The following is a 22,429-nucleotide window of genomic DNA, read 5'->3' on the forward strand; positions in this document are numbered from 1 at the left end:
CTTGGCTAGTCTGCCCTAAATTCTAATATATTTCAGGCAAGCTCCTGATCCACTGGTAACTGCCCGAGCTAATCGCGTCCAAAGAGGTTAACCTCGATAGACATTCCTTTTTGACTTCAGGATTCCCTGTTTTCTTGTGGTTTCTGTGATCGGGCTTGCTTGCCCGATAGAGTACCTTGGGTTTGTTATCTTCGTAGCATTCATTACCTTTCACAAGGGCCAGGTGGCTGGATGTCCTTTGGGACTGCGTAAGCGTTGGAGCTTGGCCATTGGGTCTACTGAAAGTTTGGGTATAACCATAGGCATTACCGGTGCCCAAGCCGAATGTCGGCGTATTCGCGACGATGCCGAGTTCAATGGAGATCCGAGTTGATTCGGGTTGAACCCATCAACTCCGGTCCGGTCAGCGATATATCATATGAATGGCACGATGTCTCATAAGACAGGGGTGTAGTATCATATGCATGCAGGATTTAGCCTTCCCTACAACTGTGATGCATCCTATATTTGTTCACCCCACGATGCTTGGAGAACATTCGCCACTAATTATCCTTGGCTCCACGTCTCGCCAGTAGTTCACCTGGAAATCGACCCTCACTGCCAAGATGGGGTTCCCCCTGCGTCGTGCCAAGACTGCTGAAGCATCGGAAATTCACATCTTGGTCGAAGGTGACGCTGTTGTAGGACATGAGTAATAGTTCAGTTTTTCTTTGAACGTTTTGTATGGTATAAAAGCACTATGGAGTACTATTGTTTTAAAATTTGTCTTTCGAATAACGTACAAGTCCTGACAACAGTCAAGCTTTAGAAAAAAAAAAAATGCCAATATGCGTAAGGCTATCTATCTATCACGTTGCCCATCTGTTCAGCTTCTCCACCAGACTAGCTATGGTCATTGGTGCCCAGGGAGCTTTGAAATCATTACTCAGCCTTCTTAGAGGCTTTTGTTCTCAGCTTCATGAACAGATACACCAAACCATATGAACTGAGAATGAAGATCACAAAAATGCCCACGTCTCTCCAGCCAAAGTAGTAGTCGTTCAAGTTTATGGTCTTCAAATAACCGCCTCCGCTCGTATAGGGACAGACACGGCATTCGGAGCGTGCCTCGGGATTGACCAGGTTTGCGTCAGACTCTTCTAGATACGAAGACAGGTACTCCAGACATGTCATGTTGGAAGGTGGGTTAAATATGGCGAACTCCGACTCAGCACACTTCACATCAACATCGAATATGTTGAACACCAACAGGCTCCCAACTAGATAAGTGAGAGGGTTCATGTAATACATCCAGTATCTCCAGAATGGAATAATCTGATCGTATGGGACCAATATACCACAGAAAGAAACCATGATTCCGACAAGGAGAGGATTGACCAGTGCGGCAAAAACAGCATTTGGTGAGTAAGCTGCGACAAATTGACCGATTCCTGTGTATGAGAACTCATACAGGACTACAACAAATAAAGCGGCCCCAGCCTTTTCCGAGGCTGCTGGGAAACCGACAGTATAGTACCAACAGAGGAAGTACAGCACGCCGCAGACACAAAGATATGGGAACTCGGACACAATAAGGGCCGTGACGAATGCTTTCCAGGAGTACATCCTTGATTTCTTTTCCCGTGCATCGTATATATCCCGTCTTTCAATGAAGAGGGGCTGGAGCTGATTCACCACGCCCGGGGCAACAAACATGAACACGAAAATAGTGAACATGCGAAGCTGCATGTCATTTACAGTATCCCCAATCATCCAGTACGAAAATCCATTGAACAGGGCCAGTCCAATATGCAGGTATATCTTATTGTTCACATAGTTCGTATTCCGAAAGAGTGCGATATTCATACGGCGCAGGACAATTTTAGTTTGGTACCAGAGTGGTGTCGCATACTCGTTGTTATCAGCACTTGAGTTATTCACTGGTTCTCTTGAAGCGGTGTCTCGAATAAGCCTGTCGAGCTCAACCATTGACTGCTGATACTCTGGCGACTCTACCCATACACGGTGCCAGTCAATATTCGAAGCTCGACCTGAAACGACGTCGATCATATGGTCTGCAGGGTTCATTTGACTAGGGCAAGGCGATCCATAGCGGTTGAAGTATTCTTTGAGCGTGCTGGCATTTTCTCCGATCTCTCCAAAGTAGACAGTTTTGCCACCTGGGGCCAACAATAAAAGGGTGTCAAATTGGTAGAACAACTGGGCCGACGGCTGATGGATGGTAACTAAGATGGCTTGGCCCTGGTTTGCAAGCTTTCTTAGAAATCGCATAGTGTTAAAGGCAGACTGCCCATCAAGGCCCGACGTTGGCTCATCCAGAAAGATTAGAATACTAGGCTTGGCGACCAATTCGACGCCTATAGTAACACGCTTCCGCTGCTCAATGTTTAAACCGCCTGCGTTAGGCTTTCCTATGAGAGTATCCGCAATGTCTCCAAGTTCGAGAAGGTCAATAATGACATCAACGTATCCGAGCTTTTCCTTTTCAGAGGTGTTGGGAGGCTGCCTTAAAAGAGCAGAGAATTCCAATGCCTCTCTAACGGTTGCATAGGGCTCATGAACATCAAGTTGCTCACAATACCCAGCCGAGCGCTGGAACGAAACTGATAGAGGCCGGCCGTCCACCATGATTGACCCTTCAATTTTACCTTCTGTTTTCCTCTGGGCAAGGACGTCCAATAACGTAGTCTTCCCTGCTCCAGACGCGCCCATTAGAGCACCTAGCATACCAGGTTTTACCCATCCATGAACGTTATCCAATAGCACACGGGGCCCAGACGGAGTCTTTACAGTATATGTTAGGTTCTTCCAGGTGAAGATGGAGGTATTTTTAGCCAATTGCGCCTCAACAGCAGGTTTCGGGAAGGGTGGCGAACCATCCATTTTCTCTTGACTATGGTGACCATGGCAATACTTTTCTAGCGCTTGAGACTCCTCATCATCAAGACCCAGCTGCAGATGATGAGCCAGTCTTTCCCTAGGAATGAGAAGCTGTGCTCCGGACTCAGAAGGGCTTTTCCACATCATGGTTGCACCGATCGTAACCCCTACATACAAGGCCCACCAAGCCCAGAGAATACCGAAGTTCCGCCATAAGTGCGTATAGCTGTATGATAAAGCACCCAGATATTGTTCCCCAGTTAATGAGGCGAACCCTGGGGTTGAACCTCTCACCCCAGCGCACGACCGATATGACATACTCACATTCGCGTAGCTTTCGCCATGAGGGATCAAGTTGCCACCGGTACAGTCGATCTCTCGATCACGGAACTCGTTACTCATCAAGCCATCGAAAGCGTACGCAACAGGGTTAAGCCAATATAACCACCCAAACCACGGCCGCATTTGGGTGTATTGAATCTGAAAGCCTGCGTACATGGCCATAATTGTCACCACGTATCCTGAAACTTTGGAGGCACCATCAAACGTTCGGAAAACCGCACCGACGGCACGGAATAGAGCAGTAGAGCACATCGCACATGCGAAGAGGACCACGAAATACGTAAAGAACGCACTGGCAGACATTTTCAGGCCAACCATAAAATAGAGGATTACAGACCAGAGGCTGATCTGAAAAATTGTGATTGGAATATCCGCAGCTATCTGTCCAATGCAGAATGCAGCCGGTTTGCAATATGCAAAGGCGTCGTGTTTCACTACCATGGGTCTACCAGAGAAGGAATCGACAACCTCTGACATGGCGCTCATACTGTTGTAAAGGATGGACCAAAACAGAGCGCCGGATTTGAGAAAAAGCCCAGAAGTGTCGGGTTTCACCTGGTAATACATCGAACCGGCTACTAAAGCCTGTATCAAAGTCGAGCCTTGCTTCATGGCAAATGTTTTCTTATCGCCGAGTAGCACCTGGTATTGTCGAATAATACAAGCACGTACTTGCGTCACAAAGTGGACAGTGTTTGCGCTTCTTGAATGGTACTTCTCGAGAGCGACGGATTCTTTGAAATCTTTGGTGCGTTGCTGCGACAGCTCGCTGGTAGGATAATCATATTCAGAGGTCATCTGAGCTTTTATGCTAGAGTTGCGGTAGGATGTGGCAATGGCTTCCGCGTTCCGGGGAAATATGGATTCATACCCAGAACGAATTCGACGCTCCAAAGGAACTGTAACACTAGTCAGATAATCTCCAATATTAGCACCCTCGCTGCATTCGAACCCGAGGCTCTCCATGAATTGTTGTGCTTGGTTAGCAGGCCCATAATAGATCTGCTTCCCCTCCTCCAAAACAAGCACTTTGTCAAAAAGGCGGAAAATATCATTTCCAGCCTGGTATAGTGTTGCAATGATCGAGCTGCCATGGACATCCGCCATCGCACGCATCATCTTTGCCCAGTCCAATGCACTTGCCGCATCCAGACCCCTAGTACTGTTATCCCAACAGTAGACAGACGCGCTAGATGCTAGGCATTCTAGAATTGAGACACGTTTTCGTTCCCCCCCAGAAACACCACGAACATATTCATTGCCCACTTTCGTTTCTGCCGTATGGGATATACGGAGACTCTCTAAGAGGAATTCCTTCATCTCTGCACGGTACGCCTCTGCATTGACAGCATCCCCAGGGAGATGAGCGGGTACCTTCAGACGAGTAGCAAAATCCAGGGTCTGTCCCACAGTCAACGTGGGGAAGAAGATTTCTTCCTCTGTATTCATAATGACCTGGCCTGCGTAATTCTCCGCAGCCTCCTCATGGCCCATACTACCATACCACACGTCACCCTCTATTTCTTCATAGCCCGTCCTTCGATTGGCAAGCATCTTCAAGAGTGTTGTACATCCGGATCCAGGGCGGCCGAGAACCAGCAACATCTCTCCTGGTTTAACGCATCCATGGCTCTGATGAAGTATTGTTTTCAATGGTATGCCTTGTCGGCGTTTCTGCAGACGACTAAGGATGTTAAACTGCGAAAAGACATTCTCATTAATTGTTGCTTCGGCGCTTTTGGCTTTCACAGTCAATTCACTCCAGGTGACTCCAAGTCGTCGGGGTTTGTAGCCGGATTTTAAACTTCGGTTCAAAATATCTTCGAATTTAGAAGCCAAAGGACTAGCCTCGGCCTCGGTCATAGAAGACTTGTATTCCTCTGGAGTCCAGTTTGTGGTTGAGGATGTAGCGGTCGAACTTTCCATGGCTAAAGGCGGCCCTATGATACTCGAGAACGCTCAACATAGGCCGTACATTACTGAGAAGAGAGTAGGTGGAAGATACAAGAATTAAATACTCAATGAACGCGAAAAGAAAGAGAGAAAAGAACAAGGCACCGTAGCAGCCTGTTTAAATGTTGCATTCTGGCTGGTATTGGCGCCTGGCCCACATCGTTACAAATAATCAGTAAAAGCTAGTCACCAAACTCCGATAAATGGGTCTAATAGGTAAAAGAAACGCTATATCGCACCAAAATGCCTAACGATCAACGTGGGATAGGACATATTGGTTGCTCGGATTGTGAGTCGGACTCTCGGACAGTCGCATTCGGATCCACAAGCAGCAGCCAAGGAATTTGGCGAGTGATTAGTGAAATGGCACCGATATACTCGGACAAAATCTGTATGGTTATATATGTAGCTTGCCCTTTCAATCGCAGCTCTCGTAGTATATGATCCGTTTTTCTTTCGTCTTATTTTCCTTGATGCATGTATGATAGGAGACCGAGGATATGTTAAGGATCGCAAGTTAAGTTGTTGATAAGAGAATAAAAATGGCTAAACCCATATGGGAAGGCGGTCCTTCACGCCAGGAACAACCCTCGGAACAAGCCTTTTTAAGGACTAGTACTGCATTTGAAAATGTTCCGAATGTCCGACCACTTTTCTCGAAAATTAATTTCCGAGATTCCCGAAATGCTGACAACAACATTGGGGACAGTAAACTGAGAATCCTTCCCTATGAAATTATATTCCTTCAGGTAGAACCATAGAAGTCAGCTGACACCTGATGGCCGAAACGTCCGGTATCTCGCCCTTGGCATCACTCCGCAGACTCCCAGCTGTAAGCATTGCTATATTTCTCTGCCAGTTTTTGTACCCACACCAATCGTGATATGCCATCCCGAGGTGCTTCAAAGGAATTGACGCACTAACGAATATGTTTGTTCTTCTCTCATACTTTTAGTGTGACCTATGCCACGCAAGGAAGGTAATTAGCAACTTCAATAACTACTGGTAGTCAATTGCAGTAGCTGTGGTCATTACTGTACTGTCACTGAGTATATACATACCGTGTCTGACGCCAGTTTCCGGAGACAGGTTAAGTGCGACCGGCAGCCACAGTGCCATGGCTGTTCGAGTGCGCAAGTCCCATGTATTCGTGCGAGACCCAAGCAGACTCGCCGTACTCGAGTCTCCCGGTACGTGTGGCAACGCACTTATTACAGAAACATTTCTTATACATTGTGCTGTACAGTTTTCGAGGACCTGGGGATTCTAACCAAAGCAGCAGAAATAGAGGCGTTGATGAGCTATCTCGTAAAAGCCCACCTAATCCGGGGATCAGCCTGGGTGGACATGGTGCTTCTCGAGGATCATCTTCAAGCACCTTAGAAGGAACCAGACAAGTGAGACACAAAACGACTCTGCCCGTTGAAGCCATCCGCTCTACTGCGTATGTATATCAAGCAAACGAGGTCAATATAATCCGACGTGAACTAGACTCGAACTCGTCCCTTTCCACAAGCCGTAGGCATGTGTTGGAGTCTGCCCTATCTTTGATTGGTGACTTTAGCAATCCCTCACATTCAGTCGAAAGCTCAAGCTATGATCAAGAGCTAGATGATGATACACCAGATAATGTGGGACTTCCAGAATTGTTCTTCATGATGATGAATCGTAAGTGCCCTGCTTCAGTCCCTTTTTAGCCATGAGACTTAAGTTTATCCAGCTTGTCCCGATTATTCTACGCCATGGAAACTTCACTGGCCCGATCACATATCTCTTGAGACGTTTGAGACAATGTGTCTGGCGGTTGTGAATGGTCAGGCGACCGGTCAGATAGCATCTCAATATAAAGTCTGTATATTTGCAAGAGCAGTCACCTACATTAACAGATGGCTGCGTATATGTACGTCCAGCGAACTGGCGCAAGCCCTAGAAGCTTCGAAGAAGAAGTATATAACGGCTGCCCTCCGGTCAATTCGAGAACTTGATATTCTGCACAAACCGAGCCTATTGATGCTCCAGTCCTTGCTTTCGGCAGTGAGTATAACTTAAGATACAAACTCCTGTGTATCAATATATCTATGATTACTCTTCTAACAACTTAGTATTGGGTACTAGGTCAACCTGATGCAAACTTTGGGTGATACTACTCAAGCTTGGACTTTGACGGCTTTCGCATCGAGACTCCTGGTGGCACTGGGTTATCATAACGTGGACTCAAGGATGCTTGAAGAGTGTGACAGGTCTCATGAAATACGTCGCTGTATACGATGGTGCTACTACTTTGATAAGGTTCTGAGTATGCTTCTAGTGCGACCACCATCCTTGCCAGCGCTGAGTGTTGAGCCAGCCTCGTTGCTTCTATCAAGGCAAGCAGACCCTTTAGATATGAAAGGCAATATTTTAATTAAGCTGGCGCATGTGCTGGATGGTGCCCTTTCTGTACTGACGCCTGGTGATGGAATTCCTGATAACCAGACTCTGGGAACCATCACTCGCTTAGAAGTCGAATTACAAGACATATGGGAAGAGCTGTGTGAGGTATGCATCCCCCTTCTTCTTCTCACCAGCCATCCTAATACCGTCTAGGCAAGAGCGAAATCAAGTGACACAATAGAACTGCGCTTGGAATGGGATGCAGTGGACTTCACCTATCATTCTATCATAACAACAATCTTGCGACTCAATTCGGTTTCCTTACATGACCATCGTGTACGTGAACGCTGTTTATCTCATGCCCGCAGAGCATTACGTTCAATGAATGTGCTGCAATATCATATTTTGCGGGGTGAACAGATTTACCACGATTTTGTGTTCTGGTATGTATACCCCCTTTACTCGTCAACAGAGATTATGGGAGATCGACGGCTAAATTTTCCCACATACAGGACCGTACTTCTCTACCCACTTACGCCTTTTTTCATCATCTTTTGCAATGTCATTGCGACATCCAATCGCGAGGACTATAATCTTTTAACCCAAATAACAGCGGCCTTATCCCGCATCAAGGAGTGTAACCCTTCAATATTCCGATTGCATGGGCTGTTTTCACAGTTCACAGCCTTGTGCGATCAGCTTTATGAGACCATTGCTCAGGATGCTTCGCAGCAGCATGAACAATCCATGGAGGCAATCAGAAGCCAGCACACTGCAGTTGCTAACTCTAATGATGTTAACATATCGGTATATCCTCAACTCCATGAATCGCTTACGGCAAGGGCACACAGCAGTGATAGCACTCAACTAGGAAGCTCAGAGCAACAGGTGCTGTATTCGCATGCACTCGATCCTGGGTCTAGTGCGGAAGGGATATCTCAGCAACCTTCGTCAATGTGGGATGACGGGCTTATGTGGGAACTTTTCAATATCCAGCCAACTGTTGAATGGTTTGATGCGGGGTATAAAGATAGCGCGACTGGGCTATGATATGATATTACAATGAATATGCGCAAATATGACCGTATAATTGATACTAGATTGCATGGAACAGAAGTGGGCACGGGAAACACATATATGGTATAAATAGAGATATACACAGATAGCTTCATGGTTTTGTACGTGACCAAGTGTTCTAGTACCCATTCTTCCCGTCATAAAGACCCCAGAGAAGCCCGAAAGGAGTGGTATGCAGATATAATACATTCATCCCTGTGTGCGGTGACTAATAGTGACATCCCGATAAGCTGCTTCTATCAACATTTCTAAAAGCTGATATATCTAGGTCGCATCTACATAATATCTCCACTATGGCCATGCGGCCCTCTTTCGCCCAGTACGATATTCCCACGGGCCTCATGGGTTACTGAGATGTGGACGCTCTTGACAATAGTATTACCACTGACCCGCGTTTCTGAGGCCAAGGGTATGAAGGGGCCATCATCGCAGCCAGTGGATGACAGGCTGAGCTTCTTCGTTTGCCGAGACCGCCTCCACGACCTTGTTTTCCACTGTCGACAGTTATCGTTATTGCTAATGCCTAGTGATTTTGAGGCATCTTCGGTATATGCGAGGCCCTGCTCATCTTCGTAGACTGCTACGAACATCTTTAGAGATGAAACGGTAAGCACGAGAACACTAACACCAAGATGGATTTGAGCGACTATTGTCGCGTACGTTCCGGCCAAAGTTGGATTAGGCGACTGTATCTGCTTCTGGACAAAGTATAGATGGATGGCAGAGAGAGGAATGAGGCTAAAAACGTTTAGAATATGGGTCAGCTGTTAGTAATGAAAGGATTAGAAGTTAAACATACATAATGCGGCAGCTGAGAATCGTGAAGATGATGAATTTCTTGAATGGAGAAATTTGAACTTTATAGATAATCCCCGCCGGATAGGCTAGGATAAATGCTTCAAGAACGATATCTAGGGCGCAGATAACCTTCCAACGCAGTAGCTATAAGTCATAAGTCAGGTCGATGATAGTCGAAATGGTTTTTATAGCAATACGAAGTAGACCTGTAATTACTCACGAGACCAGCGCAGTGATTATCAATATCCTCCCACGGGCTCTCACTGCAACGAGCCCCCAGAATGGTTATTGCGAGAACAGTCCATACCGAACAAGCAGAGAGGATGGCATAGTTTGCCCGCATAGAGCGACGGATGGAGAGGTTCCGATAAAAGACCATCGAGCAAATTTTCGACAGACCGACGACAAGGATATAGAGCAGGTCCGCTACATAGACCGTCTGGAACTAGTGAGCATCGATACGTAAATCCATAGCTGTCTCTAGATTGACATACCTTCAGCATCGGCGTGCAGTTCTTGTCCGAAACCATACCTCGCATTTTACCCCATCCATAGTGAACGGAGGTTAGAGTGACAGAGACTTGCACGCATGCACATATCTGTTAGGAAATGTGTGAGCGACCGAGCCTATCTGATGTAAGGCAAACAGGGGTCGAGAGAAAAAATGCCTTTCCACGACGCATACCACTGCTGTGAGAAGTACGTAATCATCATTCAGCACGGATGATCTTTTTGAGGCAACAAATGCACGGATTGAAAGAGAGGCCAGGGTTAGAAACGAAGCTAGCGAAGTGACCACAACAAGTAAACCGCTATGATCATAGTCAGTGTCTGCTGCCAGAGGAGGCGAAATCTCGGATTGGAGGGGACTAGATCGAGCTGGCATTGTACTTGGTCGAGTTGAATGGGATTTATATGAAAAGGTTAAGGTCGGTGTGGTATCCTGATATATTCAGGTTGAGGTTGGCCCTCCTAGGGTCCCCCTAGAAGACAAGAAAGGTACGGAAGCATGAGACTTTGACCGCTGACATGTTTAGAATCCATTTCTTTTTCTATCTTACAGCAGAGTCTGACCTACAAGGGCTCCGAGCTTCCACCGCATACTGTCCCTGTCACATCGACAGCGCACAGATGGTGGTTCACAGTCTATTCGTGCACACGTGTGTGCCAACAATTTATTTGTTGCACAATTGGTAGAAGGGTGCCATCGCATGTATTAGGCCATTCTAGCCCTGGACGATGAAGCTGTGAAGGATTTAACCCGCAGTCGATCATCTCCAACCACGGCCTGAATCTCGAGCTACTATCGGTATGGGTAGCAAACAAATCGAACATCACTGGGCAACTACGTAGGACAAACGTCTTTGGACTAGGATTCAATGCGGTTAGTCATTCGTAATGAGTACGAGACGGTTCATTATCTTATTTGCTTTTCCTTTTTTGTTTTTTATTGGCAGCGCCAATATGCCGCGTGTTGTCTTGGCCAGGGCATGTAAGAAACGACGGAGAGGAACGGTCCGAACGGAGGATATTTAGGGATATCGCTCTTTGGGATTGTTCTTCTCGAGTATTGAATACTTATCTGGACCTATTGATGGTCAAAAGCCGGATAAGTCCTTTCTACCCAGTGAAACTTGGGTTGGTTGCGAACATGGTGGCTTCTTCATTGACTGACTCGGGAAAGAATTAGGGTTTGGTCCGGTCAGCCACCAATTGTCTTACTATATTTACCATGACTCCCTTATCTTGAATTCCACTCGCGACCGGAATATAGAAGAAGTCCATGCAATTATAAACTCGTCAGTCAGATCCCCCGTATTGTGGTTCGGTATGTCGCACATAGTAGGCAAGCATGCAGATCGAGTGGCCGGGATGACCCTACTTCTGTCCTTCCGTCTCGAATGATCTCTTTTCGTCTCCATAACAATGAACAAAGTCCTTCAGCGGAACTTGAACATGTCAGGGGCATAAGGGGAAAGGGGGTAACTTAACGTGGACTCTTTGTTCTAGCATAGTTGGCGGTATTGCCAGGATTGATACAGTTTTCACCGAAGCATTCTTCTGTGAGGTTGGACAATCCATGAGGTGTGACAGCAAACATACAAACAAAACATACTGATTGCACTCTTACTGTCCTGATATCACTAACCGTGACAGATAGCATGCTACAATACCTCACCCTTCAGTCGGTATTTGATTTCTTTCTGCTTGACTTAGTTCCTGATTCAGTTACCATTTCAGTGTTTGAGGATGACAACTACCACTGAATCTGCTCCTAACACACAAAAGCCGGGAGATCTTATCTCGGCTACTGCGTCTCGGAATATTGACATGGAGGACAATAATAAGGATGGCGAAGAAATAGGGACCCGGTATGACCAGAGCGACATGACGCGCATGGGTAAAATCCAGGAACTCAAGGTATGCTGATAGCACTCATTGAATAGCCGCGTATCATGGACTAAAACATTGGCGATGAATGCTACTGTAGAGAAATCTTCGCCCACTAGCTGCTCTAAGCTTTGCATCGGTACTCCAGGCGACCTGGCAATTTCTCCTGATGTGCGAGATTCATTTTGGGTCTTCCAATGATGGAAGCTAGCTGACGCTATAAGCACCGATTAGAGGAAACACTGAAGCGCTTGTGAACGGCGGCAGGGCCGGTTTATTCTGGACGTACATGTGGACCTTTGCTGGATTCGGGCTGATTATTCTAACAATGTCCGAAATGGCCTCAATGCAAGTGAAACTACGATCTTATTTGACATCTCAATCGCATCTGGACTGACAAATGTGGAAAATGCAGGTCCCCTACTTCTGGTGGTCAGTACCACTGGGTTTCCGAACTTGCATCTCCCCACTATCAACGTGTTTTGAGCTATATCACAGGTTGGATGTCGGTACTGGCATGGCAGGCTGGCGCAGCGTCGGGCTCATTCCTGACCGGCACGATTATACAAGGGTTGATCAGTGTGAAAGACCCAAGTTATAAGCCTGAGAATTGGCAGGGCACGCTGTTCGTTTTTGCGATGATCCTAGTTATCTACTTTTTCAACGTCTACGCAGCTAGTTGGATGCCCCGTATTCAAAACCTGCTATTAGCATTACACATTCTTTGCTTTGTGATAGTCATAGCCGTCCTGTGGGCAATGGCCCCACGGCGACCTGCGAGCGCCGTATTCCTGGAATTCAGCAATACCGGTGGGTGGTCTAGTATGGGATTGGCCCTAATGGTTGGTCAGATCTCTGCCATTTATGCCGGACTCAGCTCCGATGCCACGGCCCATATGTCCGAGGAAGTTCGCGACGCCGGTAGATATGTGCCGATCGCTATCGTCTGGGGCTTCTTTACCAATGGTGCCATGGCTATTGTCCTGGTAATTACCTATCTGTTCGCCATGCCATCCCTGGAAGATGCCCTAGACGACCCAACCGGCTTCCCTTTTATCTATGTTTTCAAGAATGCCGTTGGGACTGCGGGAGTGAATGGCCTCACGGCCATCATCCTCATTCCAGTCATTTTTAGCAACATCCTCTTCAATGCATCAACAGCGCGCCAAACCTATGCGTTCGCTCGTGACAAAGGCCTGCCGTTTGGCAAGTGGATCTGCAAAGTCAATCCGAAGCGGAAGCTGCCCGTGAACGCTATCGGACTATCCTGTGTCATCAGTGGCCTCTTAGCCTTGATTAACATCGGCTCCGACACGGCGTTTCACGCCATTATGTCTCTCAACGTGGCAGCACTCATGTGGACATATGTGGTGTCAATCAGTTGTTTACTATATCGCAGGCTGTGCTGCCCAGAAACACTACCTCCACAACGGTGGAGTATGGGGAAATATGGAATCTGGGTGAACGCAGCAGCCCTGGTGTATGTAGTATTTGCTTTCTTCTTCTCGTTTTGGCCCACCAGTACTCCAGTCACCCTCACCACTTTCAACTGGAGTGTGGTTATCTTTTTGGCTGTTTTCATCATCAGTGTGGTGATGTATATTATCAAGGGACAAAGGGAATATGCCGGGCCGGTGATATCTGTGAGACGTGACGCAATGCCGCAGGCTCGGGTCAACCGACATGGCATTCGTCGAGAGATTTAGCTTTGGGGGACAAGTCAACCACGTCTATTTGTTTGCTTCTTTCGCTGCATTTCTTATATCATTAGGCCAGCGGCCTACTTCGGAGGCTTTCTTCCTGTTGCCGGTCAACTATGAAAAGTATTGCCTGGATTAACTATGTATCGCAAATCAAGACCCAATAGAGGATACATCTTTCTCGATTGCACTTGTTACAATATCGTGTCACATCGTCACCGTGAGTCATTGGTATTCATAGTGACTTCCCCAGCGGATCTGCCCTTTGCCCGATGCCTTGCTTAAAGTGCTCTGTACTTTGGCGAATTACATCTTGCTCAAATACACGGCTTTTCCTTCTTTTCTTCCTGGAGGTTTACTCCTGCGTAATAATTACCCCGTGATGTAGAAAATCGATTCCATCATAGATTGCACTGTAGTGGTAAAGTGAAAACGGGGAATAGAGATTGTATTTAATGAATAGAATGCAAAGCAAAAGAGTTAATTTGATCTTGTAACAGCGTAATGATCGCACCTCCAGGAATGACTCATGTACCCAGGGGGTTAGACTACACAATATAACAACATGATATCCCTAGGTGGTCGATTTCAAATGGTCACATCACCTCATACTTTGGATAGCCATGGTTGAGCGACAGCTCTATGAGGTAACCCTATCGACATAGAAGACCCAAGTCATCGAGATGGAGAAGCTATTTAAAAAGCCCTGTCTCCCTTTTCTATGCAGCTCTCTCATCTTACATATCCATCATACCAGCCACAATGTCCTTGATATTCATGGCCATGTTTTTGAGCCTGGGACTCAGTTCCCCACTGGCCATTCGCCAATCCTGCCATGTTCAGGATGTAGCCCACACCTTCTACGGATTTCCCGACAATGATCCTCCCGGCTGTGCGATCGCATACGATTGCGGCCGAGGTCTGACGGCTGGGGGAGTTGGAACCTTCAACGACCCGTTAACCTTCGCCTCAGCCCCGGGCGAGTTTCAGATCTGCGAAATCATCTATGACCCTTATCTGCGCAAGTATCTTCGCATGGAGGATTTCTGTGACTCCTGCAATCGGAACTGGGCCAACAAGGTCTGGCATATCGATATCTGGACAGGCTCCAGTGCTGCCAATGGAGGAAACGACCAGGTTAATTGTGAAAACCGGTTGACCCCGACACCACAGCACAAACCTATCATCCGAGGACCGGGCCCTAATCAACCTGTGGACGGTAGGTGCTTCTTTCTTTGTTACGACAGATCCTTTTGTCGCGGGTGTTATTATATATTGACTGACTATAGCTACACCCCTCTATGTTACGTCCGTTTGCAACGCTGGGGGCGTATTTCCTAGTTATGATGCTCAGAGCTTTTGCTAAATATTATCGCACTGGAAGAAGCCCCAACGATGTGAAAGATTTATAAACAAACTGTCTTTACTATATATTCGCTCGAGAAGCTCATGTTTCTTGCTCTCATGGGTATTGTTAGTAAAGAAAACTATATAAATATATTAAAGAAATATTAAATGCTTTGCTGTTATGTCTGAACAAAATCCTATATAAATGAAAAATTTGAAACTAGTATGATCTTATTTTGCAGTAGTCTTAAGGTCATCACCTTTTTGAACCATCAGCACTCAGATGACCTTCACTAGATGGGCCAAATCCCTTAGTTCGTACAGCAACACACTCATATTGCTTTTATGGTTGTCATGGCATGATCACTATGTCGAAACTACCTGTTTGCTATGTGGATCATGACAGATAATGTGATCACTATTGACCGTTGACCATTTGATTTGTGTGGGTAATTAGAAAGTTTTCGAGGGTATATCCACAGTTCTTTATTGAAATTTCATATCCGGCATAGCTGAAGCTTCGTACTTTAGTGCGTTTCTTCGATTGAATGAATGAATGAATGAATGCTTTGCCCTCCCGATGGGGCACCGGGCAACAAAAACCCTATCTCAGGGTCCTCAATAAGCATGCCCCGCAATTGAATGCTCAATCGACATTCACCACGAGTAGTTGCTCAAGAGTATACTTCTATAATGTTCGGCTCACTATTGACTCCATTGATACCCAATAAGGGAAAATGATGGTTGGTTGGAATAAGTCAAGTCCTATATAAACCCTGCCGCTCTTGTCCCGCCGAGCATTCCTGCATGAATTAACTCCCACATGAACCAGTACGACATCGTTTCACAAGAGAAGAAAGAAAAATGCAGATCCACCAGCTAGTCTTCTTCTCCCTTGCTGCACTTGCGGCTTCTGCGCCTGTTTCAGAAGAAAAGCGCAGTGGCATTCTAGATGGTATTCGAACAGTTCTTCCTCATCTTGTGTTACATTATCATCGACCCTGACCACTATAAATGCAGGCTACGAGTCAGCCGGCGATATGGACTTCCCCAACGCCCCCAAGAATGAGCCCACCAAAGAGCCAGACAGGATGTTTAACGGGATTTGGATACCCCATACCATAGAGTGGAAAATCCCACCTCATATACGCTCTGAAGCTGAAACGGACTTGTCAGCCGGTGGCGGCGAGGAAACCGGGGTCCATATCGAGGACCAGTGAGGCTGGATTTGGTTTACCAGGAGAGCGCTGAGGAGGCTCTCCCGCGCAAGAAATAACGCATCTCTGGAGAGGGGACTGATACACAATGTCGATTAGGAGGTAATGTGGCTTGCATGAGCATTGTTGCAAGTACGAAAGAGCTAAACCCCATCCAGAAGAATGGTAGCAATCCTTTCATTGACGGCTTCTCATTCTCAAAACTGTGTCCTGGTCAGGATGCTGATATGGAACTAAGCTCATAGCTTGTAGGGATATGTTCCTCTCAAATTGCTCCCTTAATGCTTGTAATGCATAGACAATGCCATGGGCTATAACCTTTTGTGTTTATTTTTAAGTGAAGGTTCAAGAAACAGTGGTTTTACTTTTGATGGTAAACCTAGAAGCTGCCTAAATCCCTTTGAACGGACTTCCCATGAAACCTTTGCCAATTTACCACAAGGGTCAAAGATCCATGTGTAGTCCATTAAATAAGGAGTATGTCTCGCAGATCTGTACCACATAGCTCACGAGTACTAGGCAAAGACTTGGCTTGGGAAAGGGTCTCATAAACCTCAGGGTTAAGCCACTAGACAAAAGGTGGTACTGACCTCCTGAGACGACGCTCGACAACCAACCACACTGGCGTATCTCCTTGTGCAACCGTGCCACATAATCTCACAACAAGCGCCGCCACACATGAGCTATCAAATACTTCAGGTCTAGAATCGCCGTCTGTTGCTCGATTTCAATTGACTTTAATTCAAAACAACGATGATACTACGCCTAAGCGCTCAATACGAAAAGGGGCGTGTTTCAGACAGGTTTCTTTATACTTTAACTTCATAGCCACTTGATTCAAGTTATTTGTATAAATATCGGCGAAGTTCTCACCATGTTCACTATCAGAAACAGATTCAAACACCAAAGTCCTCAAGTCCTCGAGTCCGCAAATACATCAGCCAAATATTCTTCTTCTATCACAAGAACTCCAACTCCAAAATGAGATTTCAACAGTTAGCTCTCTTCGGCTTGGTTGCTCTGGCAGCTGCGGTTCCTCTGTCTGCGAAGGACAACCGCGCCGTGCTTGCATCGGGTATATCCATTTCCATGCACCTTTCCTAAAAACCTCATGTTCCAATCAAAGCTAACTTAATCATTTAATGCAGAAGCCTCCCTATCTCCTAAGAATAGGCATAGAGATATCTCCGCTCGGGCCACTATTCCTGGTCTCAGGGGCGACAAAGTCAACTTGATTGTTCGCGGTGAGACAGCTACAAATGGTACCAGGCATGGCAAAGATGGCGAGGGTGGCAAACAGGGCGGAGAAGATGAAGACGGCGAAGACAATGAAGAAGGTAAAGATGAGGATGATGAGGACGGCGATAACAAGGAGGGTGATGAGGGTGGTGAGAGTGGTGATAGTGAGGAAGGTGAGGAGGGTCACAAGGGTCACAAGGGTCCACACGGAGGCCAACACGGTCAGGAAGACCAACACGGTCAGGAAGGACATGATAATAATGGCCAAGCCGCTAAACGAGGGGGAGGTAAGTGAGGACTGCACAATGGGGACAGATCCACTCGGGAAACCGTTTTGGACAAGCTGCTTTGACCGATGGAGATATCTTGAAGTAATGAGAAGGTCAATAATTTGCAGGGACTGGTCCTTGCCATTTTTCAAATGCTTGCGTTGGTTTCTCTTTTGTGTTTTGACTGTTCTATTAATTTCTTGTAGCCAAATGCCGAATCACCTTTTCTCTATATCTAGATATCTAAGGTTGGTCTATTTACAGTAACGCTCCATAAGCTCGAAGTCCAGTAAAACCAGATAGCAAACAACAACAATTCCACGAATTAAAGTGAAGCCCTTGTGGCAGCAAACTCCGACTTGGGAGGCCATTTTACACGCCGTTCGGCGCGCACGTACAAGTTATTAGGCCGGATCAGTTGGAACATAGGGTCGTACTCAATCGGCCCATCGTTCTCCTTTATGAACTTGTAACGGTATACTAGCTTCGGCAAAAATACCTTGACTTCTTGTAGCGCAAAGTTGAAGCCAATGCACATACGTGGACCAGTAGCAAAGGGGATATAGGCGGCTTTGTGTCGGTTCTTGACCTCTTCTGTGTCCCATCGGTCAGGGTCGAATCGGGCTGGGTTGCTCCAGACTTCTGGGTTATTGTGAAGGTGGTGAAGAGCACCGACTACCACAGATTCCTCAGGTAGCTTGTAACCCCCAGGTAAGATCATGTCAACCTTCGCGGTCCGTGCGGGCTGATAAGATGGGTTATGGCGACGTTGAGTTTCTTTGATCACTTTATCCATGAATGTTAACCGGTCGGTCAAGTCTGCTGTTATCTGGGTATCTTCGGTAATATCGTTGTCGATCAGCTCTTGCAGTAAGCGGTCCTGAACACCTGGGTACGTAACAAGACTGTATATCAACCAAGACAATAATGAGCTAGTGGTAGTAAAACCAGCCCCGGTCGCGACAACCAAGGACTGGATCAGGCTTGTTTTGGGCAACTTTTCACCCTTGTTGTCGGTGGCTCGAACGGCATAGTCTACTTCAGTCAGTGACTACTCAGACACAAACCATTGCCACACTCACCGATCATGTTAGAGGCCTTCAGGGCAGCGTCTTGAAGGGGAAGATCTTCGACTCCACCACGACTGGCATTCTGGATCGACTGGTCCACGATGTCGAAAATACGATAGCGCATGTTTCTCAACCGCTGCGGATCGCCAAACGGCAGTTTCGCATACCAATCACCCCTTGCGGTTACCTTCTTATTCAAAGACAGTGACTCCGCGATGATCTGAATGAGTTCGTGAGGAGGTGCATCAGGAGAGGAGAAATGATTGAAATCAATGCCGAGCACAAGCTTTCCAACCGCTTGAGATCCAAGTTTAAGCATATATTGGTAGACGTTCCAAGCCTCGCCGTTCTCATCAAAATGATCGAATACTTTGAACGCATCTTCAACTGTCTGTTGCATTGTAGGGGCATAATGTCGAACAGCCTTGGGGCCCAATGCTGGGGGAAGGAACTTATGTGCCGCTCTCCACTCCGGAGTGTCAGTATCCCCTAGGAACACACCGGCTTGTTGGTTCTTAATCGCATGAAGCGGGTGAGCTTCGTTGATCTTCTTGGTGAAGAAATCGGTTTCTGAAAAAATGATAGATGACAATTGTGGATCGTTGGTTTGGTAGACCGTACGTCCCATGTTCGTTGTCTTGATTATAGGTCCATACTGTTCAAACAAGCGCTGATGGTTTCCTAGGTGGTCGGGATAGATTTCGAAGAAATTGCCAACGATTGGAAGTCCTTTAGGACCGGGAATCTCTCGCACAGGTTTACCATCAATCGTAATGCTAATGGGATCCTCGTTTGCAAGGACCTCCGCGACATCGGATAAGATCGCATCCTGGGACTGGAATCCGATTCCTATAACGATCAGCTAAAGTCCAAATGCAAGCGTTCCTGTTCTCCTTTCCCTCTTAGGTATACTCGATAAACGTACCGTTCGGTTCCACTATAGCGAAGTGTGCAGCAATGAGGTGCCTGAGCCCATCGTAGTCTAGTGTGGCTTCCAGTTCAATTTCTCTCGCAGTAGAGCTAGGCTCCCCTGAAAGGTAGAAGAGTTTGATAGACATTTTGTTCAAGCCTAGGCAAATTTCTCATAGGGTCAATTGGTCGATAGGAAATCAATCTCGACCTCTGATGCTAAGGACCAAGGTACTAATTTATAGTACCATGAATGGCCAAAGCTAGGGCAAGAGGCCGTTTCAGCGCTAATCCACATTGTCCGATTCCACATTACGTTGGACTGATATGAATCGGTTCACAGTAATGAAATGCACATTAAGATTTGTGCTCCCTGCAAGATAAAAATGCCTCGATGCCTGCCTCGGCACGATATCGCTGTCGGCATCGCAATCTCAGAGCCAAACCTAACCAGCGAGAGACAGAGATCGTCGCCCTAGACCCACCGGTATCCATTTTAAGGCATTGGGTCTTAACATAAAGGGGAAAGCTTTGCAATGGCAATGTCGGCCACGACTTCCACGTATGTTACAGAATTCGGCCATGTCGTGCCGAATACCCATCGGGCCGTTTTTAATTTATGTCAATCTCGGAGGAGAAGATGCCGACTTGAGTGAGACGCCCCGACTGGATAATGTATATACAATATGCCGGTGGGTACTATATTTATGTTGACTTTTTATGTCTCACGCTACTAGCTCTACTCCGTGGCGGTTCCAACATAATAATAAACCACGAACTCGCCTATCCAGTCCAAATATCCAGTCGTACTTCCCTTCTATGCTACAACTAATTATCATTCCCATACAACACAACGATCAGTCGAAATAATGGAGGCAAAGGCCGAAAATCCTGTGGAGGTTCAGCTTCCTGAGTACACAGCCGCTGAGGTCGCATCGCATAACCACAAAGATGATATCTGGATCATTGTTCATGGCAAAGGTAAGACTCCAACTATCAGGTTAGACTCAACAGGACTAAGGCAGAATAGTTTTCGATATCACAAACTATCTCCAAGATCATCCTGGTGGCGCAGAGATCCTCATAGAAACTGCGGGCACAGATGCCACGGAAGCATTTGAAGACGTTGGCCATTCCGAGGACTCGGTAGAGATCATGCAGGAATTCCTAATCGGCACTCTAGAAGGTGCTAAAGAATACGTCCCACCCAAGAAGGTCCAACTAGTTGCTCAGAAGCCGGAGACCGTTCCTCAATCATCTAGGAGCCGCCCGGTGGGAACAATTGCTGGTGTGCTGGGAGCATTGGCATCCGTACTTTATGTCTATCAACGGAGTACTTTTGGTTCCCTGGTTCCAAAGAATGAGATTAGCCAACTCATTCCTCAATATTTCAACGGAATCAGAATGCCTCGCGGAGGGTTCACCAATGGTTTCCTTACGGCTGCAGCCATCTCTGCGATAGTTGGCACAGCTGTGGCCCGTCAAGCAGCCAAATTTACCAAGATCGACTCGGGCTTCTTGCGCTACCCTCCACATATCAAATCCCGAAAGGTAATGAAAGCTGACCTGCACTTGGCTAAAGGATTTCTGGATGCCAAAGAATTCAAGAGCTTGCCTTTGGTTGAAAAGGATCAACTATCTCCCAACGTCTATCGATTCGTCTTCGCTTTGCCCAATTCTAAGGGAGTCATTGGACTTCCTATCGGACAACACGTAGCTATCCGCGCACTTGTTGATGGTACGACGGTATCTCGGTCTTACACCCCAGTGTCAAACAACTTGGACCTCGGTCGCTTGGAGCTAGTCGTCAAGTGTTACCCTGAAGGTCTGCTCACTGGTCAGTACCTCGCCAACTTAAACGTGGGAGATGAAGTTGAGTTCCGGGGTCCCAAGGGAGCGATGCGTTACAGCAAGGGGCTCTGCACCAAGCTCGGCATGGTCGCTGGAGGAACAGGTATCACACCTATGTATCAACTCATCCGTGCCATCTGTGAGGATGAGCGGGACACGACTGAGATCAGCTTGATCTACGCCAACCGGACGGAGGCAGACATCTTGTTGAGGAAAGAACTAGAGGCTTTTGCGCGCAAGTATCCCAAGAACTTCAAGCTTTGGTATATGCTGGATAGTGCTCCAGATGGTTGGGCCTATGGAACTGGCTTTGTGAACCAGGAAGTCCTTAGCCAACAATTACCGGGCCCATCCGAGGATACTAAAGTCCTCTTGTGTGGGCCTCCCGGTATGGTCAACGCGACCAAGAAGACGTTGGCGGCCATGGGCTTCCAAAAGGCGGGAGCGGTGTCGAAGATGAGCGACCAGATTTTCTGTTTCTAATTATTATCCCTATTTTGACTTTCTCTTTACGTTCCCTCTCTCTCCATCCCTCCCTGTGAACTTGGGTTTCTATGGGCGGTTTTAATGTATATAGACTGTAATATCCATCAGTATATTGCTTGAGAGGTATTTATCTTTCTCTGACATCCAGGCATCAACGAAAAAGGAAATGGCTGTCCGAAACCTTGAGCCTTGTCTCATGGCTTAGATATGTGGTACCCACCAGAAGGCTTTCGAGTTGACAGGACCGGCGTATCATGGCCCCCTAGTTTCTCTCAGGCCATGTTGTGGTGGAGACCTCGTAGTGAATAGCTTGACAGCAAATGACAAGCATTGTGGACGCGTTGAGTCTTAACTTGAATAGGGTTAGTTACAGCACGGGATGAGCGGTTTGGTCTGTTTGGTTGGTTTGGACCAATCACCGGGTTGTCAATGCCGTAGCCGTCTCTTAGGTCAGCAGACCCACCACGCACTTCGGCGTGTTGGTCTGCCTCACCTCAACGATAATTCCCACCTCAACGATAAATTTG

General features: G+C 46.9%; 9 protein-coding genes across 9 annotated transcripts; 6 read left to right on the top strand and 3 right to left on the bottom strand.

Annotated features, from left to right (window-relative positions):
• Nucleotides 1-921: 921 nt before the first annotated feature.
• On the bottom strand, nucleotides 922-5,148 carry BDV27DRAFT_159717 (ABC-2 type transporter-domain-containing protein; the record flags this gene model as incomplete). Its single annotated transcript, XM_032072912.1, has 1 exon — nucleotides 922-5,148. One exon carries the CDS (start codon nucleotides 5,146-5,148, stop codon nucleotides 922-924), a length of 4,227 nt encoding a protein of 1,408 aa, XP_031925584.1.
• Nucleotides 5,149-6,292: 1,144 nt separating this feature from the next.
• On the top strand, nucleotides 6,293-8,598 carry BDV27DRAFT_159718 (fungal specific transcription factor domain-containing protein; the record flags this gene model as incomplete). The annotated part of the gene is made up of 6 exons (XM_032072913.1): nucleotides 6,293-6,365; nucleotides 6,430-6,843; nucleotides 6,896-7,209; nucleotides 7,291-7,713; nucleotides 7,762-7,991; nucleotides 8,061-8,598. 6 exons carry the CDS (start codon nucleotides 6,293-6,295, stop codon nucleotides 8,596-8,598), a joined length of 1,992 nt encoding a protein of 663 aa, XP_031925585.1.
• A 302-nt stretch (nucleotides 8,599-8,900) lies between these two features.
• BDV27DRAFT_146941 (uncharacterized protein) lies at nucleotides 8,901-10,309 on the bottom strand (the record flags this gene model as incomplete). The annotated part of the gene is made up of 5 exons (XM_032070659.1): nucleotides 8,901-9,363; nucleotides 9,425-9,567; nucleotides 9,644-9,862; nucleotides 9,918-10,022; nucleotides 10,109-10,309. The coding sequence occupies 5 exons, from the start codon at nucleotides 10,307-10,309 to the stop codon at nucleotides 8,901-8,903; spliced, it is 1,131 nt and encodes a 376-aa protein (XP_031925586.1).
• A 1,445-nt stretch (nucleotides 10,310-11,754) lies between these two features.
• Nucleotides 11,755-13,520, top strand: BDV27DRAFT_146942 (putative GABA permease; the record flags this gene model as incomplete). The annotated part of the gene is made up of 3 exons (XM_032070660.1): nucleotides 11,755-11,844; nucleotides 12,082-12,216; nucleotides 12,252-13,520. The coding sequence occupies 3 exons, from the start codon at nucleotides 11,755-11,757 to the stop codon at nucleotides 13,518-13,520; spliced, it is 1,494 nt and encodes a 497-aa protein (XP_031925587.1).
• A 756-nt stretch (nucleotides 13,521-14,276) lies between these two features.
• BDV27DRAFT_159721 (uncharacterized protein) lies at nucleotides 14,277-14,880 on the top strand (the record flags this gene model as incomplete). The annotated part of the gene is made up of 2 exons (XM_032072914.1): nucleotides 14,277-14,733; nucleotides 14,804-14,880. 2 exons carry the CDS (start codon nucleotides 14,277-14,279, stop codon nucleotides 14,878-14,880), a joined length of 534 nt encoding a protein of 177 aa, XP_031925588.1.
• Nucleotides 14,881-15,725: 845 nt separating this feature from the next.
• Nucleotides 15,726-16,081, top strand: BDV27DRAFT_159722 (uncharacterized protein; the record flags this gene model as incomplete). The annotated part of the gene is made up of 2 exons (XM_032072915.1): nucleotides 15,726-15,816; nucleotides 15,882-16,081. 2 exons carry the CDS (start codon nucleotides 15,726-15,728, stop codon nucleotides 16,079-16,081), a joined length of 291 nt encoding a protein of 96 aa, XP_031925589.1.
• A 978-nt stretch (nucleotides 16,082-17,059) lies between these two features.
• On the top strand, nucleotides 17,060-17,612 carry BDV27DRAFT_159723 (uncharacterized protein; the record flags this gene model as incomplete). The annotated part of the gene is made up of 2 exons (XM_032072916.1): nucleotides 17,060-17,153; nucleotides 17,227-17,612. 2 exons carry the CDS (start codon nucleotides 17,060-17,062, stop codon nucleotides 17,610-17,612), a joined length of 480 nt encoding a protein of 159 aa, XP_031925590.1.
• Nucleotides 17,613-17,801: 189 nt separating this feature from the next.
• BDV27DRAFT_166208 (cytochrome P450) lies at nucleotides 17,802-19,714 on the bottom strand (the record flags this gene model as incomplete). Its single annotated transcript, XM_032074132.1, has 3 exons — nucleotides 17,802-18,621; nucleotides 18,669-19,505; nucleotides 19,582-19,714. 3 exons carry the CDS (start codon nucleotides 19,712-19,714, stop codon nucleotides 17,912-17,914), a joined length of 1,680 nt encoding a protein of 559 aa, XP_031925591.1. The 3' UTR covers nucleotides 17,802-17,911.
• Nucleotides 19,715-20,197: 483 nt separating this feature from the next.
• Nucleotides 20,198-22,195, top strand: BDV27DRAFT_131466 (putative cytochrome b5 reductase). The gene has a single exon (XM_032067634.1). The coding sequence runs from the start codon at nucleotides 20,721-20,723 to the stop codon at nucleotides 21,897-21,899; it is 1,179 nt and encodes a 392-aa protein (XP_031925592.1). The 5' UTR covers nucleotides 20,198-20,720; the 3' UTR covers nucleotides 21,900-22,195.
• Nucleotides 22,196-22,429: the final 234 nt, after the last annotated feature.

This window comes from Aspergillus caelatus (assembly GCF_009193585.1).
Source record: "Aspergillus caelatus strain CBS 763.97 unplaced genomic scaffold BDV27scaffold_140, whole genome shotgun sequence".
Taxonomy (NCBI): domain Eukaryota; kingdom Fungi; phylum Ascomycota; class Eurotiomycetes; order Eurotiales; family Aspergillaceae; genus Aspergillus; species Aspergillus caelatus.